At 32.6% G+C, this 27495-nt stretch overlaps 1 protein-coding gene across 2 annotated transcripts in view; it reads left to right on the top strand.

The window, feature by feature from the left end:
* DMD (dystrophin) overlaps positions 1–27495 on the top strand; it is a 1921557-nt gene that overhangs the window by 447071 nt on the left and 1446991 nt on the right. For both annotated transcript variants that reach the window (XM_044670154.1, XM_044670155.1), the window contains exons 28-31: positions 3589–3750; positions 13349–13459; positions 15474–15647; positions 19599–19754. In XM_044670154.1, the coding sequence (XP_044526089.1) occupies positions 3589–3750; positions 13349–13459; positions 15474–15647; positions 19599–19754 (603 nt within the window). The remainder of the gene's footprint in view (positions 1–3588; positions 3751–13348; positions 13460–15473; positions 15648–19598; positions 19755–27495) is intronic.

The following is a 27495-nucleotide window of genomic DNA, read 5'->3' as shown; positions in this document are numbered from 1 at the left end:
TGAGTTTATCCAAATACTATGTAAAGACAAAACTGGAAGAAAGTAGTGATGAGGAGAGCAAACATGAAACATATACAAGATATGTCAAAATTTACTTTTTAAAATTCCTTTTTCTATAAGTGATTGTGGAATTTATGTTATATTTCAGTGGAAGAAAATAGCTAGACCAGACATTTCTTTGTTGGACACAATAAAATTTTTAGAATTGAGTCTCAAAATTTGTGGAAAGGGGAAAATTCTAAGTTTTTTAAAGATAAAAGACATTAACTGTTTGTACAAAACCTTTTAAATTTAATATAATCAAAATTGTTAATTTTACATCTTGTAATGTTCTTTATCTCCTGTTTGGTCTTAATTTCTTCCCTTCTCCATAGATCTAATAGGTAGACTTTTTTATGTTCACCTAATTTACTTATAATATCATCACTCTTTATGTTTAAGTCATATACCAATTTTGAACTTATCTTGGTATAGGATGTGAGATGTTGATCTTAACCTAAATTTTTGCCATAGTATTTTCCAGTTTTCCCAGCAATTTTTGTCCTATAGTGAGTTCTTATCCCAAAAGCCGGGATCTTTGGGTGTATCAAACACTAGATTGCTGAGGTAATTTACTCCTAGTCTATTCCATTCATCCATTTTAAAGGATGTTATTATTATAAGGAAAATATTGTTAAAAAAGTAGCAGTCCCAACTAGTTCATGTATCTTCTTTCCCAGATTTATAGAATTTCTATGAAAATTATATATACACAATACTGTCTTTGATAAAGGTATAAGAAGAAAATAAATAGGTTTTTACTTATTGATATTCTTCAGCAGTCCAATTCTTTATGGACACAATAGATTGAAGGGTATAGTAAATAGAGATCATCATACTTATTAATAGTTAACTATAAAAAATCCAGTTTTGTAGAGCAATGTGATGCCTTTAAGTTTCTCTCCCACATGGCATCTCCCGTCTTTAAGATAAAAATCATATAGGATTCCTTGAAAGATGAAACTACAGAAATAATTTTATTCTAAAACTCTCTGATAATTATTAACTGAGGCAAAGGAAAAAGAATTATAAGTTTGTTAGAGGTGTTTGCCATTTTCATAGTGTATATTTATTTAACAGAAACTTAATCAAAAAGCATCCCAAGGGTATCCTAGTAAATGCTTAAAATCCAGTTCACCAAGAAAAAAAAATTCAGGACACAATTCTAAGTTTAATTTGCATTATTAATATTTTCTCCATCATTTTACTAAATCTAGAAAGGCAACAAAACAATATCACGTCCTAATTTGTAGTATTTACTGACTTCCAAATTATAAATGCTCACACTGAAAATTTAACAATCAGCTTTCCAGAACCGACACAAGCTGGCTCCAGCATATCACTTGGCATAATGTTGGCAAGTTCTGCTCAATGTTCCTTTTTGAATTTAGTAATGAACTAATTAAATCATGCCCTAGAGGGTCATGCCAAAATCTCCAAAATGATATACCAACTTCAATCTAATCCAAGAAAAATACTCTTGTATAGATTATAATGTAAATTTAGTTAAACTCTATATAAGCCAATACAGCTCTGTGTGTGTATGCACATGTGTATGTGTATTTATATAACTGTGCATTGATCAGATTCAGAGCAATAGAGAGGACTGAAAAGCCTTTGGGAAATTGTTTGGTAAGTTTAATAAATGCAAATTTCTTCCTGAAATGAAGTCTCATCATTTTTGAATTACATTTTTTTCCTCAACTTTCATACATATTCCTCATTTCCCCCTTCTCACCTTGATTGAACCTTCAGTTATAACAAATCAAATATATCCAGTATAAAGACATGATCTTCTCTTGCCCATGACCTTCAATAAATTTTCCATCATGCAGAGAACTACTTCCTTTTGGTAGTCTGTTTCTTTACATTGTTGTCATCATTGTATAAATTGTTATATTGTTTCCTGACTTCTCTAAAGGTCAAAAGATTTAAATAGTTTAATAATATGTGTGCCCAATTCCAATTTGAAATCTAGAACTTCTAGAACATTCAGCCCATTTGATGTTTCTCTTCTTCCCACTTCCTCCAATATTGAATGTTCATATCTTTTTTATCTTAGCCAATTTTAATTTAATCGAATTTAATCAAATTCTGATATAAAAATATATTAAGATTTGCCATAATTAAATAACACAAAACTTATTGCCCAATAGATAAGTGCTCAAAAATGCAAACATCTTAATAATATTTTAAGTTACATGAAAAGATGATTTAAGTAACTCCAAGGTTTTGCTTTTACTCTATTCCTTCTCTTCTAATGTATTAGAAGAAAAAGTTGAGGACAAAGAAGAAAAATTCTCATACAATCTGATGGAAAGAAATGACTATCATAACTATCTTAACAATGACTGAATGAACACATAAAATGAAATGGAGAGTAGTTGAAAGGAGTAGAAAAGAGAATCCAACTGTGCAGAGAGAAGTTGTTTGACTAATACTCACTTCTTTCTTCTTCCTTTGACAAAATTAAATTTTCCTACGTTTTACTTATCTCCTTACAGGGTCTATTTCAGAGAATTACTCTCTTTCTTTATAACACACACTCTCTCTTGTTTTCTCTCTCTTTCCTTCTGTCTCTCTCTCTTCCTCTCCATCTCTCTCCCTCTTTCACTGAAAACATTTAGCATATAATACTTATCAGTCTGCATTAACATTTTAACAAAAAAACTTGGGACATACCCTCAAATTATTGTGCTTTTCAGGAACTGGATATCTCTTTTTGATGCAGAAAACAATTATTTCTATATCCCTGGGTTATCAAAATACATTATACATTGCAGAACATCCCCAGTGCCCATTATTTAAAAAAAATTACTCTCCTTTCAAGGCAAAAGCATCCTTAAAAGAATTTCATAGAGCCTCTTGAGTATGCTTTGTATTTTTTTAATGTTCAATCACACCTATAATAATGCTCAAGATTAATTACACCTATATTAGGATAGTATTGTTTATGCTACCTGAACAGCAATGCTGATGAAATTGCTGAAACAGGAACAATCCCAAGTCTCAAATGAAAGCAGGAATAAACACTACCCACTCAGCAGTAGTTAGGATCTTGTCAAAGAAAAAGAAAAGGACTCAGATGCTGATCCAGACAGCTATTTAAAATTCCCTTGTGGAAAGGATCTGATTCTCAACAGTGTGTGTGCCTCTGCTTGTCAGTGGTTGAAATGGATTATCTATCTCGGATGGGATTGTGATGACGGTGACCCTATTCTAAGTAAACCAAATCTCTTGAACTACATAATAAGATCACAAGGAACCTTAGGCCTCAGAATAACAGATTGCCTTTAGCAGGATGCTTTTGCTGTCCTCTAACAACTATAGTACTTCCTAATGTGTATTTTTGTTTTGAAGGGTACTTCTACTGTGAAATTGTTTTTGAAGCAGAGCTGAATGAGTGGAAGCAGGCTGAGAAATTTATCTTACAAAAAGGTGGCTGTGACAGTCAGGAATGTTCATTAATGTTGCAATTGTGTGGGAGAGAAGACTGACCTGAGTTTTACATTTTCCAGTAGCTTATCTTTATTTCTCCCTTTCTTTTAGGCTGTGAGGAGGCAGAAGTTTCTGGAACAAAGCATCCAGTCTGCCCAGGAGATTGACAAAACCCTTCGTCTGATTCAAGAGTCGCTGGCATTCATTGATAGACAGTTATCTGCCTATATAACAGACAGAGTAGATGCTGCCCAAGTTCCCCAAGAAGCACAGGTATACTGAATGTGGGAAGTCATTTCATTTACATTGCTTTTATTTATTGAGTAAGAGTCTGCTATAAACTTCCTAAAGAGGCTGGAGATACACCCTGATGTGCTGGGGTTAGTTTTTATATAACTTATTTAACTTTTTGTTGTTAAAAAAAAGCTTTAGTTTCATTGCTGTGGGTTTATAAGGAAAGTCTGTATAAACTAAGGCATCTTTGTGCTGCCATGGAAAAAGCAGAGTCAGGAAGACTCATCTTCCTTATTTCAAATCTGGCCTTAGACATTTACTAGCTGTGGGACACTGGGTAAAGCATTTAACCCTTTTAACCTCAGTTTCTCCATCTTTAAAATGAACTGAAGAAGAAATGGCAAACTACTCTAGTATCTTTGTGTGTGAGGGGACAGACATGAAGTATAGGGCACGACTGAAAAACAGCTTAATAGAACTGTACAAAATAGATTTTCAGAAGAAAATTGAGAGTAAAAGAATCATTGCAGTAGAATCTAAATTGGCTTTACCATTGAATTCCAATTATGTCAGTTCTGAGGCCAGAAGGAAGACCGAGTATCCTAACAGCACTGTGAGCAATCTAAGACAACTTGCTTAAAAATGTAACCAATAAGACAACAGCTTTGACCAAGGTGCTATCTCATGAGGACAGGGCCAGAGTCAAATGCTGGGTTCCTCCATTTATATATGTTGTCTCCCCTGATGAAATGCATGTTCCTTTAGTGCAGGGATTGTTTTACCTTTTTTCACTGTGACCTCAGAGCCTAACACAATGCTTGGAACATAGTATGTGTTTTATAAGTTGACAGTGAGACTCCTTGAGAGGAGAGGATTTTGAAGGGAAAATTAAATTTTTAGTTTTGCTTAATTTGAACATTTGCACTCCAGTGGTGACTATATTTGTAGAAACAAATATTTTTGTACTGCCTCTATCCTTAGTTATCTAAGGTATATAAATGAAAATAATGAGCATTTCATATTCTATAAATGCTTCATAAAGAAATAGAGAAGATATATAAATTAAAATTGCAGTGTTCAGTCTTAGGTCCCCATATCCAAACCATTCCAATGACGTCTATACTGTTAGCCAAACCAGACAGAGTAACTTGTATACCCATTTAAATAACTTCTAGAGCAAGCCTCAAAAAAGAAGACAAAAAAAACCCTAACTCAAAACAAGAAAAAACATCATTAAATTAGAACTAAGTAAACCAATTAAAATCTTATTCTTTGTTTCTTCCAGCCATTTGAGATTTTTAGTTTAAATGTGATAATGAAATAGTACTTTAAAATGTTAATATTATAAAGTTCGACTTTAAATGAGGACATTTAATTATTATTCTTAAATATTCAAAGGAACTGATGTTCAAGTGTCTGGGTAGCTGAATTGGTCTGCCAACTCATTTGTAGACCATACTTATGGCCATTGATTTTTTATTTTTCACTTGTTTTTGATCTAAATTTATTTTTTTCTTATCAGTCAGTAATGATTAGAAAGGTTTTTGACTGTTTCTTTAGATGTCAACTTCTGGGGTGTGTATGGGGGACAGTATATGTATGTGTGTTCTTAAATGAACACATACACACACACACACATGATCAAGGTCAGCCCCAGGCATGCTTGTTATAATATGAGGATTGCCAAAAAGTCTACCTTCCCCTAAAATATGCTTACAAATCAGCCTATTCATACACTAATATTCTACTATTAGATCTATTCCTTCTGTGTTAGAGCATACCTTCAGAAAGCTCCTGCTTTGTGGAATAGTAGAAAAAGACAGAAGACATAGGTTCAAATCTCATCTTTGGTGCTTACTCTGACCATGCTCTTCAATTTAAGCTAGTATCTGTATCAGTTGAATGATGGGTTTGGATTAGGTCATCTCTAAGATTCTTTCCAATAGTTTTTGATTCCTTAGAATCTGATAGTTGAAAACCATTAATGGAGTGATTCAAATGAAGATATTTTACTTGAGAAATAAGATTAAGCAATTATATATATATGTATATATATGTATATATATACATATATCAGCAGGAAATTTTTCATCAGATTATTTCAGTGGGATATAGAATGCTGACCTTAGGGTCTATAGACCTGAGTTTAAAATGTGACTAGCTAGATATAACCATACATGGGGAAATCTTTCAACTTCTCATTCTCAGTTTATTGATGTGTAAAATGAGAATAAGGATGCTTGTACTAAATATCTTACAATGTAACTGAAAGGAAATATTTTTATTACAAAAATTTATAAGATAAAGAAGAAATAAGTTTCAGTAAGCAGATAGCAGAGGGAAAATTTCTAAGAAGGCTCTGGGGAGATGGAGATGAAAAAGAAGGTAATAATAGTAGCATACATTTGCATGATTTCAAAATATGCTTATGATTTCCAAAGCACTCACTTTTGATCTTCATAATAATGCTTCGTGGTTGGTAGTTGATGTGTTACTATCTTAATTTAACAGAAAAAGGAGGTTAACTGACCTAACCCCATATAACTAGCAAATGATGCTTAGAGTCCCTTGGCTGTCTTTAGAAAAGCAGCATAGGAGAATACATGAGGCATTGAACCTAAAGTCAGGAGAACATGGTTTCAAATCTTACCTCAGAAGTCACATAAATGCCATGTGTCTTAGTTTTCTCATCTTGGGATGAAAGGGATGCTCTAAGGTACTATTCAGCTCTAAATCTGTGGCTCCATCAGCCCACAAAAATCATTTCAAGCTCTACCTTCTATTGAAATGAAAGTTCCAGGAGTGTAGAGAATGTTTTACCTTTCCCACTTTTTCCTCACTTCCTGGTACCTAGTAAGTGCTAAATAAGTACTTGTTAACTAATTGATTGGCCATTGACTGTGAGATTCCCTGGTAAGAAAGGGTCTTGGAGGTAAAATTAAAATTTTCACTTTGCCTGGGATAAACATGTGGTTGGTTGTTGTTCAGTTGCTTTTAGTCCTAATGCTTCATGACCCCTGTAGGGGTTTTCTTGGCAAAGATACTGGACTGGTTTGCCATTTCCTTCTCCTACTTATTTTATAGATAAAGAAACTGAGACAAACGGGTTAAATGACTTGCCAATGCTGCCACAGCTAGTAAATGTCTGAAGCCAGATTTGAATTCAGGAAGATGAGTCTCACAACTCTAGGCATGGCACTCTAGCCACTGTGCCTAGCAGCTCCTGTATAAGCTTATACTCACCTAAATATTAGAAGGTGGAATGAACTGGTATAAATATATTTACAGTACCTCATATTTTTATAGTGTGCCTAGCAAGAGAGAGTTTAACCTATCTCTCTGCTTGCCTGGGGTGTTGGATCCTTGATACATTTACTTTCAGTTTCAAGCCCAGCCCTGGTACTGGCCCATACCTTCCTCTTCATAGCTAGTCTCCTAATACTATCATTATTATTAGCTACAGTCCCCTATTTCATTATAATAGTGCATATATACTTAGCCATTTCAGGTATATATGACATCATTATTATGACATAATTAACTCTCCTATTGTCACAAAGATTATATATGTCTTCCACATAAAAATCTAATGTTCTAGAAGGATATATATGTTTAGTATTTCATAATTTATACAAATTCGATGGACCGATAGATATAGAAATGAGGAAAACTAAATAACTTGAAAAAGAATACAAAACAGATAATGTTGCTTCACGGGCTGTATTGAAAAGAGCCCTAAATTTAAGCTCATACAGAATACTTGAAGTCAAATTTCAGCTCTATGTACTATTAACTCTGAGTGGACAAGGAAGCCCTTCAACTTCTCTGGGTGTCAGTTTATGTCTAAAATGAAAGATCTGGACTCTGATTTTTTTCCCAATTTTTTAGTTCGACTTTCAAGTCATTTAGGAAATATTGGAAAAAATGGTAAATAGTCAAGTATAATGTGTGACAGCTCTCAAGTTCTGGGTTTACACTAACTAGATTCAATCTTTTGGGGTTTGTCTTCTAAATTATACTTCTTTGGCATATTTTGCCCCCATCTAGATTTTCCCTCTGAAAACTTCGAAGTATTTCTTGTCTTGGCCTCCATAGATGTGAGTAATTGCATTCTCATGTTAAGCACTCAAGGTAATAATGGTTATAAGTTGTAGGGCAGACCTTATTTCCTTCCACAGAAAATGCAAAGCAACACAAAGGACACTTTATCCCTTTCCAGTGAGTCTTATATTTTTCTCAAAAGATTCATATTGGCCTCTAGCCTTGTAATTCTCCCTTAAAAACTTGAATTACCCTTGAAAGGGTAATGAATTTGTAGTTGCTCAAGAAGTAACTCATTACAATACTTATTGTGTGAAAACTCTGGTGTAAGCTATATGAACTTATTTACTGCTTCAAGAAGGAAAGGGAGAGAGGGAGAGAATCTGAATAGTAAAATGTCAGAAAACAATTATTGAAAGTTGTTTTTACATGTAATTGAAAAAATACAACTAAAAAGGAGAAAAGAAAAAAAAGAAGTACTCCTTAACATTCAGTTGAGTTCTACCTTCACCCCAATATCCTATAATGTTCCTCCTGTCCTAACTGCTTGTACTCTTTCAAGAAAGAAAATGAGCTTTGGGTTTCTAGTTTTCCTCTTGCAATTGAAAGACTCCAACAGAAAGAGTGGATGAGAGAAGAGACGTATTTTTATTCTTTTGTGACATAAGGCAATCCCTTTCTATTTCAGCAGCTCTGGGACCACATGTTCTATTCTATTCTTTCCAGGGACTAGCACAACCCAGTAATTCTCTTACCTTACTGTGGAAGACTGTGTCCCAAAATCTGCTAGAAGGTCAATATGCCTAGAACGCTGGCTCTGAAAGTATGGTCCTCAGACTCCTAGGGATCCAAAAGGCTTATTATCTTCATAGTCATACTGTGATATAATTGGTCTACTAAAGTATTCCTCTCTTTTCCAACTACATATCACTCTGGGCTGGATTTTATTCATATACTTCAATCAAAACAATTTGTCACAACAGATCGAATGCAGAGAAACAGATATGTGAACCTAGCTGTTTCAAATTTCGAAAATACATAAGCCAATATTATTCTTCTTGTTAGTTAACTTTGGTTTTGGAAAATAGTTTATTTTTAGAAAAAAATTTATTGATTCATAACATATTTGTTGCTCTTTTAAATAAAGTAAATATTTTAATTGATCAGTTTTACTTTCTGCTATGGTAAATATTGATAGATATATCTCATATAAACAGAAACTCTTTGAGGTATTTGCTAGTTCTTAGGAGTCTAAAAGGAGCCCTGAGACCAAAAAGTTTAAGAACTATGTGGCATAGGAAGTATCTAAATCCACCGTACTCAGGAATCTGGATCATAATTTCTATCATCTCCAAGGGACATATGATGAAGAGGTTTACTCCTGCCTCTAGGAGCCACCTCTTGGTGATCACATGCAATTTTATGGTTCTTTATTCCTTGATACTATAAGGATATCATTAGGGGCTCCCCAAGGAGGATGCACAGACTTTTTCCAGCCCAAAGTCTTTCCTTACCTCTGCTACATTCTCCCTCTCTCTTCTCAGACATAGAATATTTTTTTAATAAAGTCAATACAAAGGAATGATTATAATCCACAATAGCCTCAGTCAGCCATGTCAATCCCTGGTGTTAATTGGTCTTGAATGAAGTCTGAATTTATCTATTATTATGCAAGCCTAGGATATGGCCCTTGGTCCTCTCTATGATGTTCCAGTGGACATGTCCACACCCTTTATGAGTTGATTCAATGAAAGTCCCAAACAATTATCACATGCTTTTAACCTGACTAACTTGATTGAACCCTCTACCTAAGCAACTATAGCTCAATGCAAACAAAATGTATTAACTTAAAAAAAACTTAATTGAAACTGTAATTAATTCCCTTCTCAGCTTTGAAAAGGTTAGTTAGACTCCCAGGAGGGATTAAACTGGTGACCTTGAACTTTCTTTTTTAACAAATGTTTTGTTAAATGTAATTCAATATAATTAGCTTCTTTTATAATCCTTTTATTTTTATTTTATGTACTGACTGCAAGAAGTCTATAACACAAAAATATTAATATCCTATGAAGAGTTAAGATGTGTTATTTTATATGATATATATGAAAATTGTATCAACCATATAAATTTTGGAATCTACAATTCCATTGAACTAGAAGACTTTAGAATACCAAGAAAGCTTGATTTTGTATTTTCTGCAGTTGATGCTAATACCTGCATTTACACAATTGCATCTGACATTGAAGTCACCTAATAGCAATATATCATATTGGAAAATGCAGACAGCCTAAAAAAAGCTATTGAAACATTCTTCTTGAAGACTTTATTTTTAAGATGACTGCAAGTAAATTATTTTCTAGAACGGCATTATCAGTTGCCCAGATTTTCTTCAAGTTTGGGGTTTTCTGAAGCTCAATCTAAAGTTTGGTAGTTAAAGTCCCTTTAGGGGAAAATATAGTCTATAGTAACAAGATAAAGTCTGTGAAATAAGCTCTTTAGTGGACATAGCATGTGCAAGTAGCAGCTACCAAGAGAATATCAAAACAATATTTTCCAGTCATTGCAGATGTGAATCTAATTTTGCTTTCTTTTGTTTTTTACAAAAATTATAATGCAATTTTTGTTGGCATTGTTCTTCAGTCATTCATTTATATCCAACTATTTATGACTCTAGGGACCATACAACTCCAGGCCCTTCTCGCCTCTATTTTCTCTCAAAGTCTGTCCAAGTTTACTTTCATTTTTTCTATGACACTATCTATCCATCTTATTCTCTGCCATCCTCTTTTCCTTTTGCTTTTAATTTTTCCCCAAATCAGAGTCTTTTAAAATGAATTCTGTCTTCCCATTATGTGGCCTTGGTATTTAAGTTTTGGTTTATTTTACTTTCCATTGAATAATTTGAATTAATTTCTTTAGCACATTGTTGAAGTATAAATATGAGTATATATGCATGTCCTTAATTGGAAGAAATTAAGGGACGTTGATGACACTTTAAGTAAAGTACTTAGCTTAACTTAGTTGTGGTGGGAGTCAGAGAATTGGCATCATCTCTGCTTGCTCTCTTTTATATTAAATCTGTATTTGGATTTTCTGTTAAGTAGAATCATTTCTGTGGGTGTCTGCCTCCACCAAGTGGTGATATTAGGATTTTTCTGCTACAGAATTTAAATGATCTGACAGGTTCCTTTACTTTCTGCCTTGAGGATTACTTTTATCTGCTTATTTAAGTTAAACTCCAATAATTATACAAATTAATGTCACACACTTCCTGTCAGGAATGACTGCAATTTTTTCAAAGTATGAACTATAAAATTTCCTTAGAGTTTATATCTGTAGTCACTTCCTTGTAACTTAATATTTTACTGATTTTCTGGCAATATTGGAAAATATAGCATTATGATTAATCAAGACTTAATATACAAGTAACTACTTAGGAAAAGGGATAATCCCTGTTCCAAGTAGATGGATGTAGACACCTGCCTCTGAAAGTACATATGTATATACACAGTAGAAAGAGAATTCTGTGTAAATCGCTACATTATTTTTCCCCAAATCTCACTATTTTGTTTTATACCCTTTTTATTTCTCTAAAACTCCAACATTGAGTGCCATAGTTATCTCTGTAGGTGTTTTACCCTCCTACTAGAATCCACAGGATGTAATGATTGGGCAGATTGCTTTCTTGGGATCTTTGGGTTTATTGTTCTCTGTAGTTCAATTTAATTCCAAATCTGGACTCCGGGCTGCTCTACATAAGGGGATTTACATTAATGCTAGATGTTATTGCTAAGGAAAAGAAAATCTCCAATTCCTTTACCCTTTACTAAATTCTTAGTGTCAGAAGTGAAAAGGCAAAGAAGGATTCCCCCCTCAAGACCTGGTTATTCTATAATTGATTCTGTTTTGTACAGCGAGGCTACATTTTTCAGCTGAATGTCTTAGAGAAAATTTTTAGAATTGATCTGCTTGTCTTAAGGCATGTGGTTAATGCTCCAACTTTATATTTAGCTGATGGAGGAACAATTAATACAAAGATGCAAAAATGAGAGACATGAGTGTGAGTGAAGTCAATTTAACAAACATTTATTAGTATCTACTATGTGCCTGTCACTGTGCTAAATGCTGGGAATACAAAGAAATAAATAATTGTCCTGCTTTCAAAGAGCTAATGAAGGAGACAGTATACAAATAAACATGAGGAAATAAGTTATACATAGGATAAATTGTAGATAAACTAAGAGAGAAAGCATTAGCTTTAAAGGAGATAGGGAAAAGGTTTTTGAGGAAAGGAGGATTATAACAGATCTGAAGGAAGCCAGGGAAGACAGGTTAGGTATAAGGTATGTAGCTATCTGATTATCAAACAATTTTAGGAAATAGACTCATAATTAGCTAGGTACACTGCTCTTAATTTTTCTATGATAATATTAGAAAAAATAATAGTATAGTTGAAATTAAGTTGTATATTTAATATGTGCCAATGAAATTTCCAAGTGTAATAATTTTTTTAAATATCAAAATTTATTTGGGGGAATAAAAGGTCCAGCAGCTTGAGGAAAGTAATTTAAAAAATTAAATAAAAAACCCAATGCAATGCTAGACCTAATCATTAATCATCAAAAATGATTTAGTATTGGTTAAAATAAATTGAATAAATGAAAATCACCTGAAACACATGACAGTGAAACACATTAGATAAGTGAGAAACAGGAGCCATAAAAAACAGTAGTCCAGTTTTAGATAAACCCCATAACATAAATTATTGAAGAGACAATTTCTTCTTTTGACAAAAACTGCTATGGAAACTATAAATGTAAAGCTGTTTGACAGAAATTAAGTTTATACCAAAAGCATACAGTAGCACCTCTCTTTAAGCCATCCATATGTTCTAAAACCCTTCGTGTAAGTTGAAAATCATGCATAATAGGAAGCCCCTTTTAATAAGTATTTCTCAAACAAATATACATACACACCTTATAACTTTTCTTAGACTTTGCAAGCTACCAACATCACTACCCTTGTGCTTTGGTGCCATTATTAAGAACTAATGATAGTTCATGAAATAAAGAGAAGTACTGCTCTGACATGGACACAATTTGTTACAAATGAAAACTCTGAACAAAGACTTATGTGGTAGCTAATTTGGCAAAAAATAATGTAATTACTTAAACTAATGCTTCTCAAAGTTATTTTAGGAATCTACAGAATAATTTATAAGATTACCCTAGCAGTATAAATTAAAGACAACTAAAAGGGAGTGACTTTTAAGAAATAGAAAGTAAGAAATCAGATAAAGAGACAGATTCTTTCCCTGCCCTAACTGGCAAGAGGATACCAGTTCAACTAAGACAAAATGTCTGCAGTACCAGATGTGGTCACCGTATTGAATGTTTTTGTTTAATTTGTTTTCTTTGTTTCAAAGGATGACTCAGCCTGCACTGGTACTGTTGGAAAATTCCCACAGCATCTCTCCTCAATTACTTTTGATGTCAATGCAAAAGACATAAATTAAAACGTAAATGTGTAAATTAAATGAATGCTGTTCTGTAATGACTGCCAAAAGACTAATTATTATATGTTTTCCTCCCAACAGAAAATCCAATCTGATTTGACAAGCCATGAGATTAGCTTAGAAGAAATGAAGAAACGTAATCAAGGAAAAGATACTGCCAAGCGGGTTCTCACCCAGATAGAGGTAGCACAGGTAGGTCAATGCTCTTAGACTTCAGAAAATATTTTAGAATATAATGAAATATTTATATTCTCTGAACATAATGTGTGATGTTTGATAAGTGATTTTACATGCATAGATAAAACAGTTTAAGATTATGAGCCTGTTGTCTTATTAAAATAATAATTTTTATCTGATTTACTCTAGCAATGGCTATATTAACTATATATATGAGATATATACATAATATATACTCAGTTGTTCCATATAATAATCCTATGATATATAAGATATAATTACTTAGAAGGAGCTGAGGAAATATATATATGTGTATATATATGTAAATATATATGTATATATATATATGAGAGAGAGATAGTGTGTGTGTGTGTGTGTGTGTGTGTGTGTGTGTGTGTATGGAGGCAAGAATACTTTAATTCAAAACTAGTCTTTATTAAATGCATGGCCCTGGCCAAGTCATTAAAAATCCTTTCTACCTCAATTTCCTCAAATGCAAAATTGAGATCATAAAGTACCTACCTCCCAGGGTTGTTGTGAGAATTAAATGAGATAATGTTTATAAAATGCTCCAAGGAAACTTAAAGAGCTATAAAACGCTATGATTATTATCATCATTACTATCTTTATTTTATAGATGAAGAAATGATTGTCTCTCTCATATTTATGACTAGTATATGAGGCAAGGTTCAAACCTTTATCTCTCTGATTCTAAGTCCATGATACACGACACTATGCCAGGGAGTTTTTCTTGCATTAATCAATGGTCTATCTTAAATAAAGTTAAATGATGTGATTTTATTACCTTCTGTATAGAATTTTCTTAAGAAGAAAATAAGAAATAATCCAGAAGTAAATTGAGGAATAATTGAAATCAAGAATCAGATAACCTGAGTTCCCATTCCATTCCTGATTCTAACTACTTGTTTTATCTTAGAAAAGTAATTTTCCTTCTCTGTGTCTATTTTTCTTTTTTAGTGAAATGAAAGAGTTGGGTCATATGTTCTTAATAGTTTCCCCTAGTTGCACATCTGGAGAGGTTATCATTTCCCATTGATTTTATGCCTTTGTATTTAGCATAATTTTGACCTGGAAGACTCAGATGTGAGTTCCATTAAGGCAGGGGTGGGCTGGAGTCAGATCTCACTAGATTGGCTAGCGAGATCCTGTTAAATTTTGAGGGTTAACATATATACTTCAGGAATAAGCAACTGATAAAAATCAGCATCTTGTTATTTTATTGATTGTCTAGATTTAAGAAAAAAATTTAATAATTCCAAATAAATTTTTAAATGAGTGTGCATGTTATATTCTTCCGCTCCCCCAAGAGCCCCATTGTTAAACTTTGCCAGTATATCCCTACATTAAGCAGTGATCCTGCTAATAGTTGCATGACTTTTGACATATCACTCATCCTACATGACTAGTTCCTCTTTCGGAAAATTTAGATTGACTCAATATCCGACAAATGTTTATTAATCATTTGCTATTAATGTGCCAGGGTCTAGGCTGGAGAGAAAAAAAGTGAAGATTTGTGCCTGTGAACATGATATTAAATAACTCTGTAAATGTATAGCACTATATAAATGCAAAACTGTAATAGTTCTAATCAGAAAGAATATTCAGGAAGAATATTCCAGGTAGAGCTGGTAGAGAGCCAGCCAAGAATCAGAAAGACTTATCTACTGAATTTCAAATGTGGTCTCAGGTATATACTAGCTATGTGACCCTGGGAATATCATTTAACCTTCTTTACTTCAGTTTCCTAATCTATAAAATGAGCTGAGGAAGGAAATGGCAAACCACTCTAGTATATTTACCAAGAAAATTCCAAAAGGGGTCCCAAAGAGTCAGATATGATTGAAATAACTGAATAGCAAATTAATATAGAAGACCAAAAGCAAGTGTTGGGCTACTATAGGTTTAATACTTTTTGTGGGGGCTTCATTAATTGATAGCATTTGCAGACATAAGTTTGAACACTTTTTAAATTTGGAATATTTCCTAATAATTTACTTTGCCTTTACAGAAAAAGTTGCAAGATGTTTCTATGAAGTTCCGGTTATTCCAAAAACCAGCCAATTTTGAGCAGCGTCTAGAGGAAAGTAAGAGAGTGTTAGACGAAGTGAAAACACAATTTCCTATATTGGAAATTAAGAGTATTGAGCAAGAAGTAGTGCAGTCACAGCTGGATCATTGCATGGTATGTATATTTGGTAGCAAATGTAAACAACTTAAAAATGCAAAAATGTTCTGCAATATATAAAATATTTTGGAGGAAATCTGATCATTTATGAACTTCATTACATATTTTGAAACAAAAGGTGTAGTTGTCTTCTAAGAGATTTTATGTTTGCCTTTTGGCTGAAATTTCCATCATTCAAGTTATTTATAAAATACATATATCATGTTTGTTGTGAGAATAAAGATTAAAAAAGAAAATAGAGTATGCCACCATTGTCCCTAAAGAGATCATTAACTACTAAAATTCTTGTTTTTTTCTGTATGTTTTGAACACTTAAAATTATATTTAATAAAAAAGTAAGTATTTAACTTGACAATTTGAAATATTTTACTGCTAATAGCCAAAGAGAGAAAAAAGTGCAGAAATAGAACAGAATAACATGGTTCGATATTTATTGGGTATACAAATAGGAAAGTAAGATGTATTTCCCCTCAAGTAGCTAATCTTCTAATTGGGAAAGAGAACATATAAAGAAAGGGTCAATTCATAGGACATGGGAAGGCCAGGTAGCACTTGAATTTTTTCAGAGAAAAGAGCAGGGCAGAGGATAGTACCCCAAGGTGATCATGTAGCTAGCATTTATTTAATATCTATTATGTGCCAAGCATTGTGTTGTATTTTATTATATTATCTTTTTTGATCCTCAAAATATCCCTGAAAGGTAAATGCTTTAACTAGTACTGTTTTTATGGCTGAGGCAGATACAGGTTAAATGACTTCATCCTAAGTGTCAGGCTCCATTTGAACCCTGGTCTTCCTGAATCCTGTTGTAATTCTCTACAGATTGTACCAGCTAATACTTTCTAATATAACTAAGCTCCTCTGGACCTTACCAGCCATCTTCTTTTGTACCCATAGAGCTTCCAGGATGACATTTCTTTTTTTATATACATATATATATATATATATATATATATATTCCTCCTAATTAAATTGTAATCTCTTCTAGTACATAGCCTGTCTATATTTTTCTCTTTGGATTGCTAACACCCAATATAGTCCTTGGCATACAGTGTATGTTTTCTTTTTTTTTTCTTTTTTTTTTTTTTTAATTTTAAACCCTTAACTTCTGTGTATTGACTCATAGGTGGAAGAGTGGTAAGGGTAGGCGATGGGGGTCAAGTGACTTGCCCAGGGTCACACAGCTGGGAAGTGTCTGAGGCCGGATTTGAACCTAGGACCTTCCCGTCTCTAGGCCTGGCTCTCAATCCATTGAGCAACCCAGCTGCCCCATATGTTTTCCTTTATAACATATAAAAATCTAGAACTACAAAGGATGCTCATTTTTTTCTGACCTTGTTATTAAGTTTACAAAAATGTGTCCAGATCTTTCAGTTAATAGTATGAACAGTTATAGCTTAAACCTAAATAAGTCACATACCCCAGAAAAGTCCTTTATAAATAAATATCCAATGTTAAGCCCACTATGGAACATTCATTTTAATCGGTTCTTGAGCAAAGGAAGTAGAGAAAAACAACCTATGCTGTTACTATTTTTTGAATATGGTAAAATCTGTAAATAATCAGACTCATTTCCCTCTCTATAAAGGAGAAAGACTTTCTTTTAGGCAAAATTGTTCACTTCTTTAGAAGTGTGAAAGTAGTTTTGTGTTTCACAAAATTCAAAAATCTAAAAAGGTTTCTCATCAGTAGTTATAAAAATACTTCTTTTAACATAAATTCTCCAGGTTTTAAGTCACATTTTTGATGCTATTGCTACTGTGACTAAAAATACAGTATTGCATACAGTGAACACTGTATAGGAACCAAGATACACATGGACAAAATACACATCTGTCAAAAAGATTTTGTCTTAGCAAAAGGGAAAAGAGCACAATTTAAATGAAATATGCCCTTTCTCCTTTCTCTTGTGCTATAATTCATGTGTGCATTTTGAGATATTATGGGATACTTGTCTAGATATTGGCTAAAATATAATGTTTTTCTAAATCATCCAACATTCCTGTTTCTATTAAAGTGATGAGGTGCATACAACAGTAATTATAATACCTCATAATTGCATTAACCAAAATTCTGAAGGACTTATCACAAAGATTGCTATCCACTTTCAGAGAAAGAACTGTTGAAGCCAGATGCAGATCAAAGCATACCATCCTTCACATTAGTGGATTTATGGTTTTATTTTGGAATTTGGGTTTTATATGAGTATTCTCTTACCACAATGACCAGAAAGGAAGTATGTTTTGCATGGTAATACATGTATGGTCCAGATCAAATTCTTTACCATCTGCAAGAGGTAGGGAAAAAAGTTAGGGAGACAATTTGGATATGATAATTTTGGAAAACATATGTTGAAAATTGTTATTACATGTATTTAGAAAAATAAAGTATCTTTCAATTAAAATAAGTTGTCAAACTCAGTGTTATGTAAAGACTGAGTGGAGAAAGCTTAATATATTTTTTATTTTATTAACAAATTAATGTCTAGGTAAGTTTTCCAAAAGTTATATGATCCATATTGTCTCCCTCCCTTCCTCCCTCCCACTGGAGTTGACAAACTATTCAGTCTGGGTTATACATGTTTAAAAATAATTTTGATGGTATAAAAAGCAAATATTTTTGTTCTAACAAAAATTATTTTAATCTGACTTCATTACTTTACTCGCTGACTATAAAATTTGAGTAATTATGCTACTAATAGCAAAGTAAGTATTTGGTATTTACAGGAAAAGTGTCACAGAGAAGACAATATTTGAGCTTGGTTGGAAAATGAGATGGATAGAAAGAGAGAAACTGTGACTCTTCTAAATATCAAGAAATGTTGGCATAAAGTATAAAACATAACCAAAGTGCATTGTTTAAGTTAATGTGATAGTTTAGGCAAATTCCTCCCATTATCCTGGTAATATTTTAATATTTACACAAAGAGCTGTGATTGCATTGGCATAAATTTTCTTTCCACCATTGTATATGGTAACCCACCTATGCCTTAGTAGACAATTACATGATTTCCTATAGTAAAAATAATGATAATTACCTAATGATCCACATTTAGAGATAAGCCCTCTCCAAATTATTCTAGGTTGGACACTAAATAAACTACATCACTTGGTTGGTATTTGAAGTCTTTCTAGCTTAGCAGGACATGTCAAAGCTGACGCTTCATTGAAATAGACTGTTTAACTTTGAGTAACCTCTGAGACATGAGGAAGTATTAGAGTAGAACTTTAGTGGAAAATAAAAAGTAAGGAAATAATATTCAATTATCAGAATTACTTACTAGCTCTGTAAAAACTAATATACCAACTTAATGAAAAAAAGCCATCTTAATAAAGCCATAAAATATATTAAAACATTTTAATGTGAACAGAGAAAATATTGCCTTCATTTTATATATAAACTTATATACACATAAGTATATGTACATGCATATATATATAATATGTATACATACATATAATATCTGAAAATTATTATTTTTAGCCTTGAATTGGATTTCTGTATATAAGCCAATATTAAAATAATGAGTTTTCCTATCTTGCCAAGGCTAAAAGTAAGGACTTGTTTTTAATTCATGATTGGCATGAGAGCTTTTGTGGTTTCCATTTGTTAACAGGGTTTGGTTCACCCCTGCTTAGACCACATAGTGATCCCCTTCTTCAGAGATACCCCACTGACTTACTCCTGTTGGCTTAAGAACTCCTGAGCTCAAGATATCTTCCAACTTCAGCCTCTTGTGTATCACCATAATTAATCAAAAGCTAATTAAAAAAATTGAAAACAAAATAGCATGGATGACTTAAAGTTAATTCACTGTTTAAGCTCTGATGGTGCTATGATGATGATTACTGCAACAAAATGCCTGCCCCTCTTATTTTGCTTATTTATCAGCATTCATTATTTTTCAGTATCTTTATCTTGCCTTGTTTGTTGCATGTCTTAACCTAGAAATTATACAAAAATCTCAGTGAAGTGAAGTCTGAGGTGGAAAATGTGATAAAAACTGGTCGACAGATTGTACAGAAACAACAGACAGAAAATCCCAAAGAACTCGATGAAAGACTGACTGCTTTGAAGTTGCATTATAATGAGTTGGGTGCGAAGGTAGGTCCTTTTTTATTTTCCTTTGGGCTATCGCACAAACTTCAGCTTTGGTTCTGATTTGTAGATTATGTTTTATGGTGAATAATAGCAATTATTTGCCTGTGTTCTTTTATGCCTTTGAAATTAATCCCATCTGTTTTCCCCCTAAAGTACAATACTTATTGAAAAACTTATTGAAAGCAATCAATTAGATTCATTTTCATGTGTGCTATGAAAGGATTTAAAGCCCATGGATATTTTAAATTAATCTAGTCATTTTATTCCAATTTATTTGCATTGGTATCTTTTGTTTTCACATTACCTATATTGCCCAAAATAACCTGTCCCAAATAACCCTAAGAAAACCATCCCTTATAATAAAGAATATAAAGCAAAAAAAAATAAATAAAAATTTATCAAAACTAAACAAACATTGAGTCCAACATTATAGGAAATGTTCCATGCAAATAGTTTCCTACCTTGGCAAGGAAAGGTTGGAGGTATATTCTTAAGTTTTTTTTTCTTTGGATGTAAACTTATTATTCAGTTTCAATTACTTTTGTCCTTTCTGTTAACATGGCATGGTCGTTATAAATATTCTTTTCCTAGTTCCATGTACTTTTTGTCATAATTCATATTGAGCTCATATAGTTCTTTCCTGCATTTTCATGATCACCAAATCATATCTTAGAATATATTAATATTCTATTACAATTATATATGACAATTTGTTTAACTGTTCCCCAATTAATGGGCATGTGCATTGTTTCCATTTCTTTGCTAATATAAATATTTTGGTATATGGGGAATCATTTTCCTCTTTGGGATATACAACTAGAAGTAGGATCCCTACATCAATGGATATGAGCACTATAACTATTTTTTTAGGGTAATCCAAAAGTGCTTTTCTGTTTGACAGGTATTAGGCTTATACCACTTCCTAAAACCAGTAAAGAGTAGAGAGGACATGTTCTACACAGTAACACAACCACTGTCTGAAGCTAGATTGCACTCAAGATGGTGAAATTTCCTTACTCCAGGCCTGGTACTCTATCCATTATAGCACCTAAGTGCCCCTACTTATTCCTATTTAATATTACCTTATTTGGGTCATTCCATTTTTTAAAATAATGCTTAACTTACAATTTTGTCATCTAGTAATCAAAAATGACAAGAACTACAATAATTTTGCTTTCCTCTTCCTCTTAAGGCATGATTAGTAACTTAATATGAATTTTACTCTCCAATCTCCCACTTCTCATTATGCTTCCAACTTCAAAGGTGAGTCTCTTATCTTATAAAATAAATTAGGCAGAGTCAGCATGGCAAAGAGAAGAGAGATATCTGGTCTCAAAGCCAAGAGGAACTGGATACCTATTGTCTTTGTGACCTGGGCAAGTTCTTAAATGTCTCATAAACATCTCAGAGATTTTCTAGAAAAGGAGCTGACCTGTATTGGTAAAGGAAGTTCTGCCTTCCCAGAATTCTTACATTAATGAAACTGTAGGTCTACTCTGTACCCCTATTGTTTAGTTTATAGCATCAAACATAGCTCCTTTGACCCTAACAGTAATTTTCACTTTTTGTTTGTATATGAGTGTTTAATTTGTCTTGTTCAATCAGTTAGTCTTTTCTGACTTTTCATGAATCCATGAACCATGAGTTTTCTTTTCAAAGATACTGGAGTTGTTTGTTAATTTCTTCTCCAAAAGTAAACAAAAGTTAAATGATTTGCTAGTCAGTGTCTGAGGTCGGATTTGAATTCAGGTCTTTCCAACTCTGGTCTAGAACTCTATCTGACTTTGTGTGTCTAATGCCTGCTGTTATTACAGTATCCCATTAACATGTGATAGCGAGTTAAAATTTTGAGCAACTCCTAGAAACAATGACATTTTTTATAGCATTATGTAAAAATATAAAATACAATTTGCCCATATTCCTGATGTTAGGGTCAAGTTCAAAGCAGTTAAGGGAATACTTTTCTTTTTTCTTTTAATTTTTCTTTTTAAATAGTTTTCCTTGTTTACATGATTCATTTTCTTTCTCTCCCCTCTTCTTTCCCCACTCCCAGAGCCCTTTCCCTGTCCCCTCATCCCCAGTAATTATTCTGATATCTCTCTATGAAAATCCTAAGACTATGAGCCCATAGAAAACTCAAACAAGATATCAATTACATTGTCTTCTATACTAATTTTTCTTACCCAATAATACACTCCTACCCTGAAATGACTATATATATATATATATATATATATATATACACACAAATCTATATATACTAAACATTTGTCAAAACAAATATATTTTAAATGAAAAATAATTTATATGTATGCATATGTATATATGTATATGGGTATTTACACACACACACGGACACACAAACACCCCTTACCTCAGAAACTTTCTTTTGACCCAAAAAGATTAGATAACGCTTTAAGTTTTTTTCTCACCACCTTAGTTTGGAGCCCCTTCATAACTCTATTAATGTAACAATATGCAATAATGTAATAATTCTAGAGGCATCATAACTTAATGTATAATAATGTAACAATCTTTTGTACTCTTTTAATACCATTTATAACTTGGTATATGGATGTGTGTGTATTTCATTGATATTATGCTTATAACAATGTAGAAAATATGTGCTTCAAAGGGAAGCATATACATGTAAACATATTTATGTATATTAACATGCATATGGTATGTGTAGAAATTTTCTCATTGAAATAGATATAAAACATATATATATATATATACACATTTACTTCCATAGCCATATTTCATGTTTTTTCATATGATAATGTCCCCTACATAAATATACTTTATACACATAAGTATTATGTACCTGCATATGCACATATAAATATATGAATTTATATATACATAAAATAAATATACATGTGTGTAGACATGTATAATATATTAATCTGTGTTTTATATGTATGTGTATATTTATATGTATATTTCTCATTGAAGCATATACTTTTTGCATTTTCATTAGTTGAGCACTAAAAACGCTGCTTTAATAAAAACTAAAGCAAGGGCAGTTAGGTGGCTCAATTGATAGAGAGCCCAGTGGATAGGGAGGGGGGAGGTCCTGGGTTCAAAGCTGTATCTTTATTAGCAACCAGAGAGAGTCTCAGTTGTCTTTAAAAAGGAATTAATTTCTCCCATGGCTCTCTTCCTGTTCTCCTTCCAGTTGCAGAGCATTCCAGTCTAGCCACTCATGAGAATGGTGGGAGGGCGAGGTGGATACCCTTTCCTTAGCATTATGACAGCAGCAGCTAGAGCAGGGGGGATTTAACTGGGCAAACTCCAGCAAAGTGCCCTTGTTAGCCCTTTTGTGATCAAAACACCATTCTCACGATAAACGTCTCCAGGTTTAGACCTTACTTTGTGAGTCTGAGAGACCTTTAGGTCCTGTACCTGTTGGACAAAAATGGTATGGGAAGTTTATGCATTGGAAGAGAGAACAACTTTGGCGATCTGGTGAGGGTGGATGGATGCTACTGAGACACATTGCCCTTTCTATTGCTTTCCCACAGACCTCAGAGAAATCTCTGTATGTGTCAAGCTGAGGGCAATATCTGAAGAAAATGCCCCTAGAAATAAAAGAGAGTGACTGGATAAAATTAGTTTCACCCTTTTTGTATGTCATTTTCTCATCCAATGTATAAATCTCTTCAGTAATTTAATTCCACTTAATAGACATGAGATCTATAGCTCCCTCAAATCCACATTCATAATAAGTTATATCCAACTTGAATCTGATGTTTACTCTTTCATAGGAATCAAGAAGGAAAATTGTGCACATGTCTGGTTCAACCCATGGCTAACTATGTAATATATGTTTGTTGAATTAAAGAGAGAAATAATAAAGATACTCTTCACTTTTATTTTGCTGTCAGAACCATTTATAAGAGAATAAAGTTATTGTCATAACATGGGGGGGGTGTGATTACAATGTCTGTCAGAATTGTAGTTTAAATCGCATTCACTTTTGATCCGGTATTATTCCATCTCTTCCCTAATAGCAATTTCTGGGTGATAATACTTACATTTTAATGTATCCATAATGTTATGAATACCTCCTGCACTTATGTAGTTCTAGACCCATTTATATGTTCTTATTCTAGACAATTTTTTAATCCATGTCCACTCATAAATTCCCCCAAGGAGAGAACTCTCTTTTTCTCTAAAATATTTTAACATTTCTTGAGAACTACTCTAATATTTAAGCTATCTATCTTTTATCTCTTCTTTACTTTCCATCATATATTTCCTAAATATATATGTATTTTTTTCTCTTTTGCAGACAAATTACCATTGGCAATAACTTGCAATCTATTTGTTCCCACCATGTATCTCTCCTTGTAGCTTAAATCACTTTCTCTTTTGATCCTATGTCATTTCATGTGCTATGAATCAAGGTCATAAGACATCATCGATAAAAATATTTTTGCTTAAAAGATTTGATTTTGTGTTAGAGTAGTTTGAGATCATTGCAATCACTGTGAACATTGCAATTTTCTATATAGAATTCAGTCTGCTTTCTTCTTCTAATTCGAATATGGTTCCAAAATAGTATCAATGTGCAGCTTTCTCATAAATATATGATGGATAGATGATTATTTCTTGCTTTTTTACTAGTATACTATAAACTAATAGTTGCTATTCTTCACTCATGTGTTTGCTTTGTTTTTTTCCTACATAAATTGTTAGGTCAATCATATGAAAGACAGAAATGTCACTCAATGGATAGAGTACTGGGCCTGGAATTAGGAAGACCTCAGTTCAAATTTGGCCTTGGACACTAATTATGTGACCCTGAGCAAGTCACTTAACAGCCTTTTGCCTCAGTTTCCTCAACTATACAATGTGAATAATAGAAATCTACCTCATAGGGTTGTTGTGAAGATCAAATGAGATAAAATTTGTTAAGTGTTTGGCACAGTATATGACATATAGTAGGAGCTATAGAAATGTAAACTATTATTATTATTACTAGACTGTAGATTTCTATAAGGAAATCCTTTGCTACTCTGAGGTGTGATGAAATCAACATTTGTGTAGAAAGGCTTATATGGAGAATTGATTTTTAATTAGGACTCTGTGCAAGCCATATTCTATGGCAGGTCAAACACCTGAGATAAGCAAAAAAGCCCCCCTTTTCCCTATTATTTCTTAATAGGCTCATTCAATAAACCAATCTCCCTGATTGTCATTATCAAGAAAGGTCTATGATCTTACCACATGCAAGAGAGACAACTAACCATAGAGAATCTCTAAGTCTCTGCTTTTTCACACCAATTCAATACCTTCTTTGTTTTTTTCTTTTTGGTAATCAATGAACAATCTGTTGGATTGTTGTCTAACCTATACACTCAATCACTTCTTTGGCTGCACCAATGTGGTTGGTTCTAAAACCTCATAGGTGAAAGTCTGACAGTTCTCCTCTTATATTATCATCAAAGAAAATCTCAATATAAGTATAGATCATTCTCATTAATATTTTATAAAGATGAATAGATATAAAATTAAAAGTAATGATAGGTCATTTTTGTTCATTTCTGCTTTCAGGAAAGATCATACTTGACACCTTGTCAAGAAATTCTTCCATCGACTCAAGGAAATGCCATAATTGTACTCATTCTAATATTTATCAACCTTTGCTGTCAGGAAATTCATAGTATTACAGAATCATAAGTTATGACAAATTTCTTTCTTATGGGCACAACCTAGAGAATATCTCTCCTTCAAAAAGAAATGCTGAGACTGAATTTATCTAGAAAAACTAACCTTCTTTTCCAATTTGGCAACTTAATTGGGCCCTTTTGACTTTTATGTTAACTATATAATACATGTTTATTTTTGTTGTTGAGAGAAAATTAATTTTAAATGGTTTCAAATAAAAAGACATGGATGTATAAAACTATTCCTTTTTTAAAGTTCCTCTTTTGTATAACTTTTTCAAATTTTACCTTTATGTTCCCTCAATCTCATTTCAGTAATTAGTTTTTGTTTCTGTGGTTCATTAAAAATATTTTCCAGTTCACAAAAATTCCTCTTTGAAGAATCATTTAAACACTGTTTCTGTGTATGAAAATGTATTTGTAGTAGCAATCTAATCATATTGAATTTGATTAGATAATGTTTTCTTATACAATGCTAAAATTCAGTTTGCTTTTTATTCTAATAGAAACATTCTAATAAAAATATTTCCTTTAGTCCATGGATAGGTTTTGCAAAGATTTCATGAAAAAGTAATTATGGTAGAATCATACTGCAGGTGGCAGTCTTTAAACAGATCTTTTTAGAAAGGAAAAAATATGAAAATGTAAAAATTCTAAGTTCCTAAAGGTGGCAGTCTTTCCTATATTTTAAAGATATTTAGCTTGATAAAAATCAATAAATAAAAGAACCAGTTAGCCTATTATTAGATAAGATTTCTTTGAAATATGAAACCTGGTGTCCCTTTATATCAATAATGAAGGAAAATATGTTATAAATGTGTTAAAGTATGAAAAATGGAAGGTTTTCATCATCTAACTTTTATTATTGATAGTATAGCTTCGTGACTCTACTGAAAATTAATTCAGAGTACAGATATGTGAAGCTTAAATCCTTACAAAAGTATTGTCTACTTCAATATATACCTTCTAAAAAGGAAACTAATGAATTTCACTGATTACCAAATCAATTCTTTGTCATGCTTTTTCCAAGTTCTAAGAAGTATTTCCTTATCTTCTGTTTTGTTTCTTTGTTTTGATTGTTAATTATCTCATCTAAAGTAAGAGAGAAGTTATTAAGTTTTAAAATATTTATTTTGTGAAAAAACATCTCAAACATTCAAAATGTCTTAATCTGGCATATATATATATATATATATATATTATATGTGTGTGTATGTGTATGTATATATACATACACATATATATATTAGAACCTACCACATTGTTGCAGCCAAAGAAGTGTTTGAGAGTGTGCTCTAAAGAGGGCAAAGAATTCTTTCAACTAAACATGCACTTATTAAAAACTTGCCATTTTCTAGACACTGTGCTAGGCACTAGAGATACAAAATAATCAGTAAGCCTTTTGAAGCTTACACTCTATAAAGAAGCAATAGATATACTAATTAGTCAGTGCAAAGTAGAAAGCTCTCTTTTTCACCTTTATTCTTAGGATCCTCTCTTCTCTTCATGACTCACAGCCAGCACCATTTCCTTCATGTTTTATTTCCTGATTTCCTAGTTCTGAGTTCTTCATTTCCAAAATTACTCTGAATATATTTTGCTAGGGGCTTCATTTTCATATTACATAGGGGTATTGTAATAGCACTATACCAAATGCCCTTCATGCCTGGAATACTCTCCCTTCTCATTCCTTCTTCTCAAAATCCCTGGCTTCTTTGAAGACTCAGGTGCCACCTTCTGCATAAAGTACTCCTCACTACTTAAATCTAAGCCTCTAACCCTCTAAGGTTACTTTATTTTTACTCTCTATGTATTTCGTATGTACTCAATTACTTATGTTATTGCCCTCACTAGTATATGAGCTCCTTGAGTGCAAGATGATTTTTTTTTCTGTAGAGCAACTATCTGTACTTCTATTCACTCTGACAATTCAAGGATTGTTATAAGGAATCTTTCTAATTCAATAATTCCCAAGCCATCCATTAACAGTTTGTTTTCTCATAATTAATATTTATCAATTAAGCAGCAAGACTTAACTAGTTTTGAGAAAGGACTCTTTTATGTAGCAA

Source organism: Gracilinanus agilis, chromosome 3 (assembly GCF_016433145.1).
Source record: "Gracilinanus agilis isolate LMUSP501 chromosome 3, AgileGrace, whole genome shotgun sequence".
In the NCBI taxonomy this organism is placed as follows: domain Eukaryota; kingdom Metazoa; phylum Chordata; class Mammalia; order Didelphimorphia; family Didelphidae; genus Gracilinanus; species Gracilinanus agilis.
The sequence above is the reverse complement of the archived record's forward strand: the minus strand, read 5'-3'. Positions and strand labels throughout refer to the sequence as shown.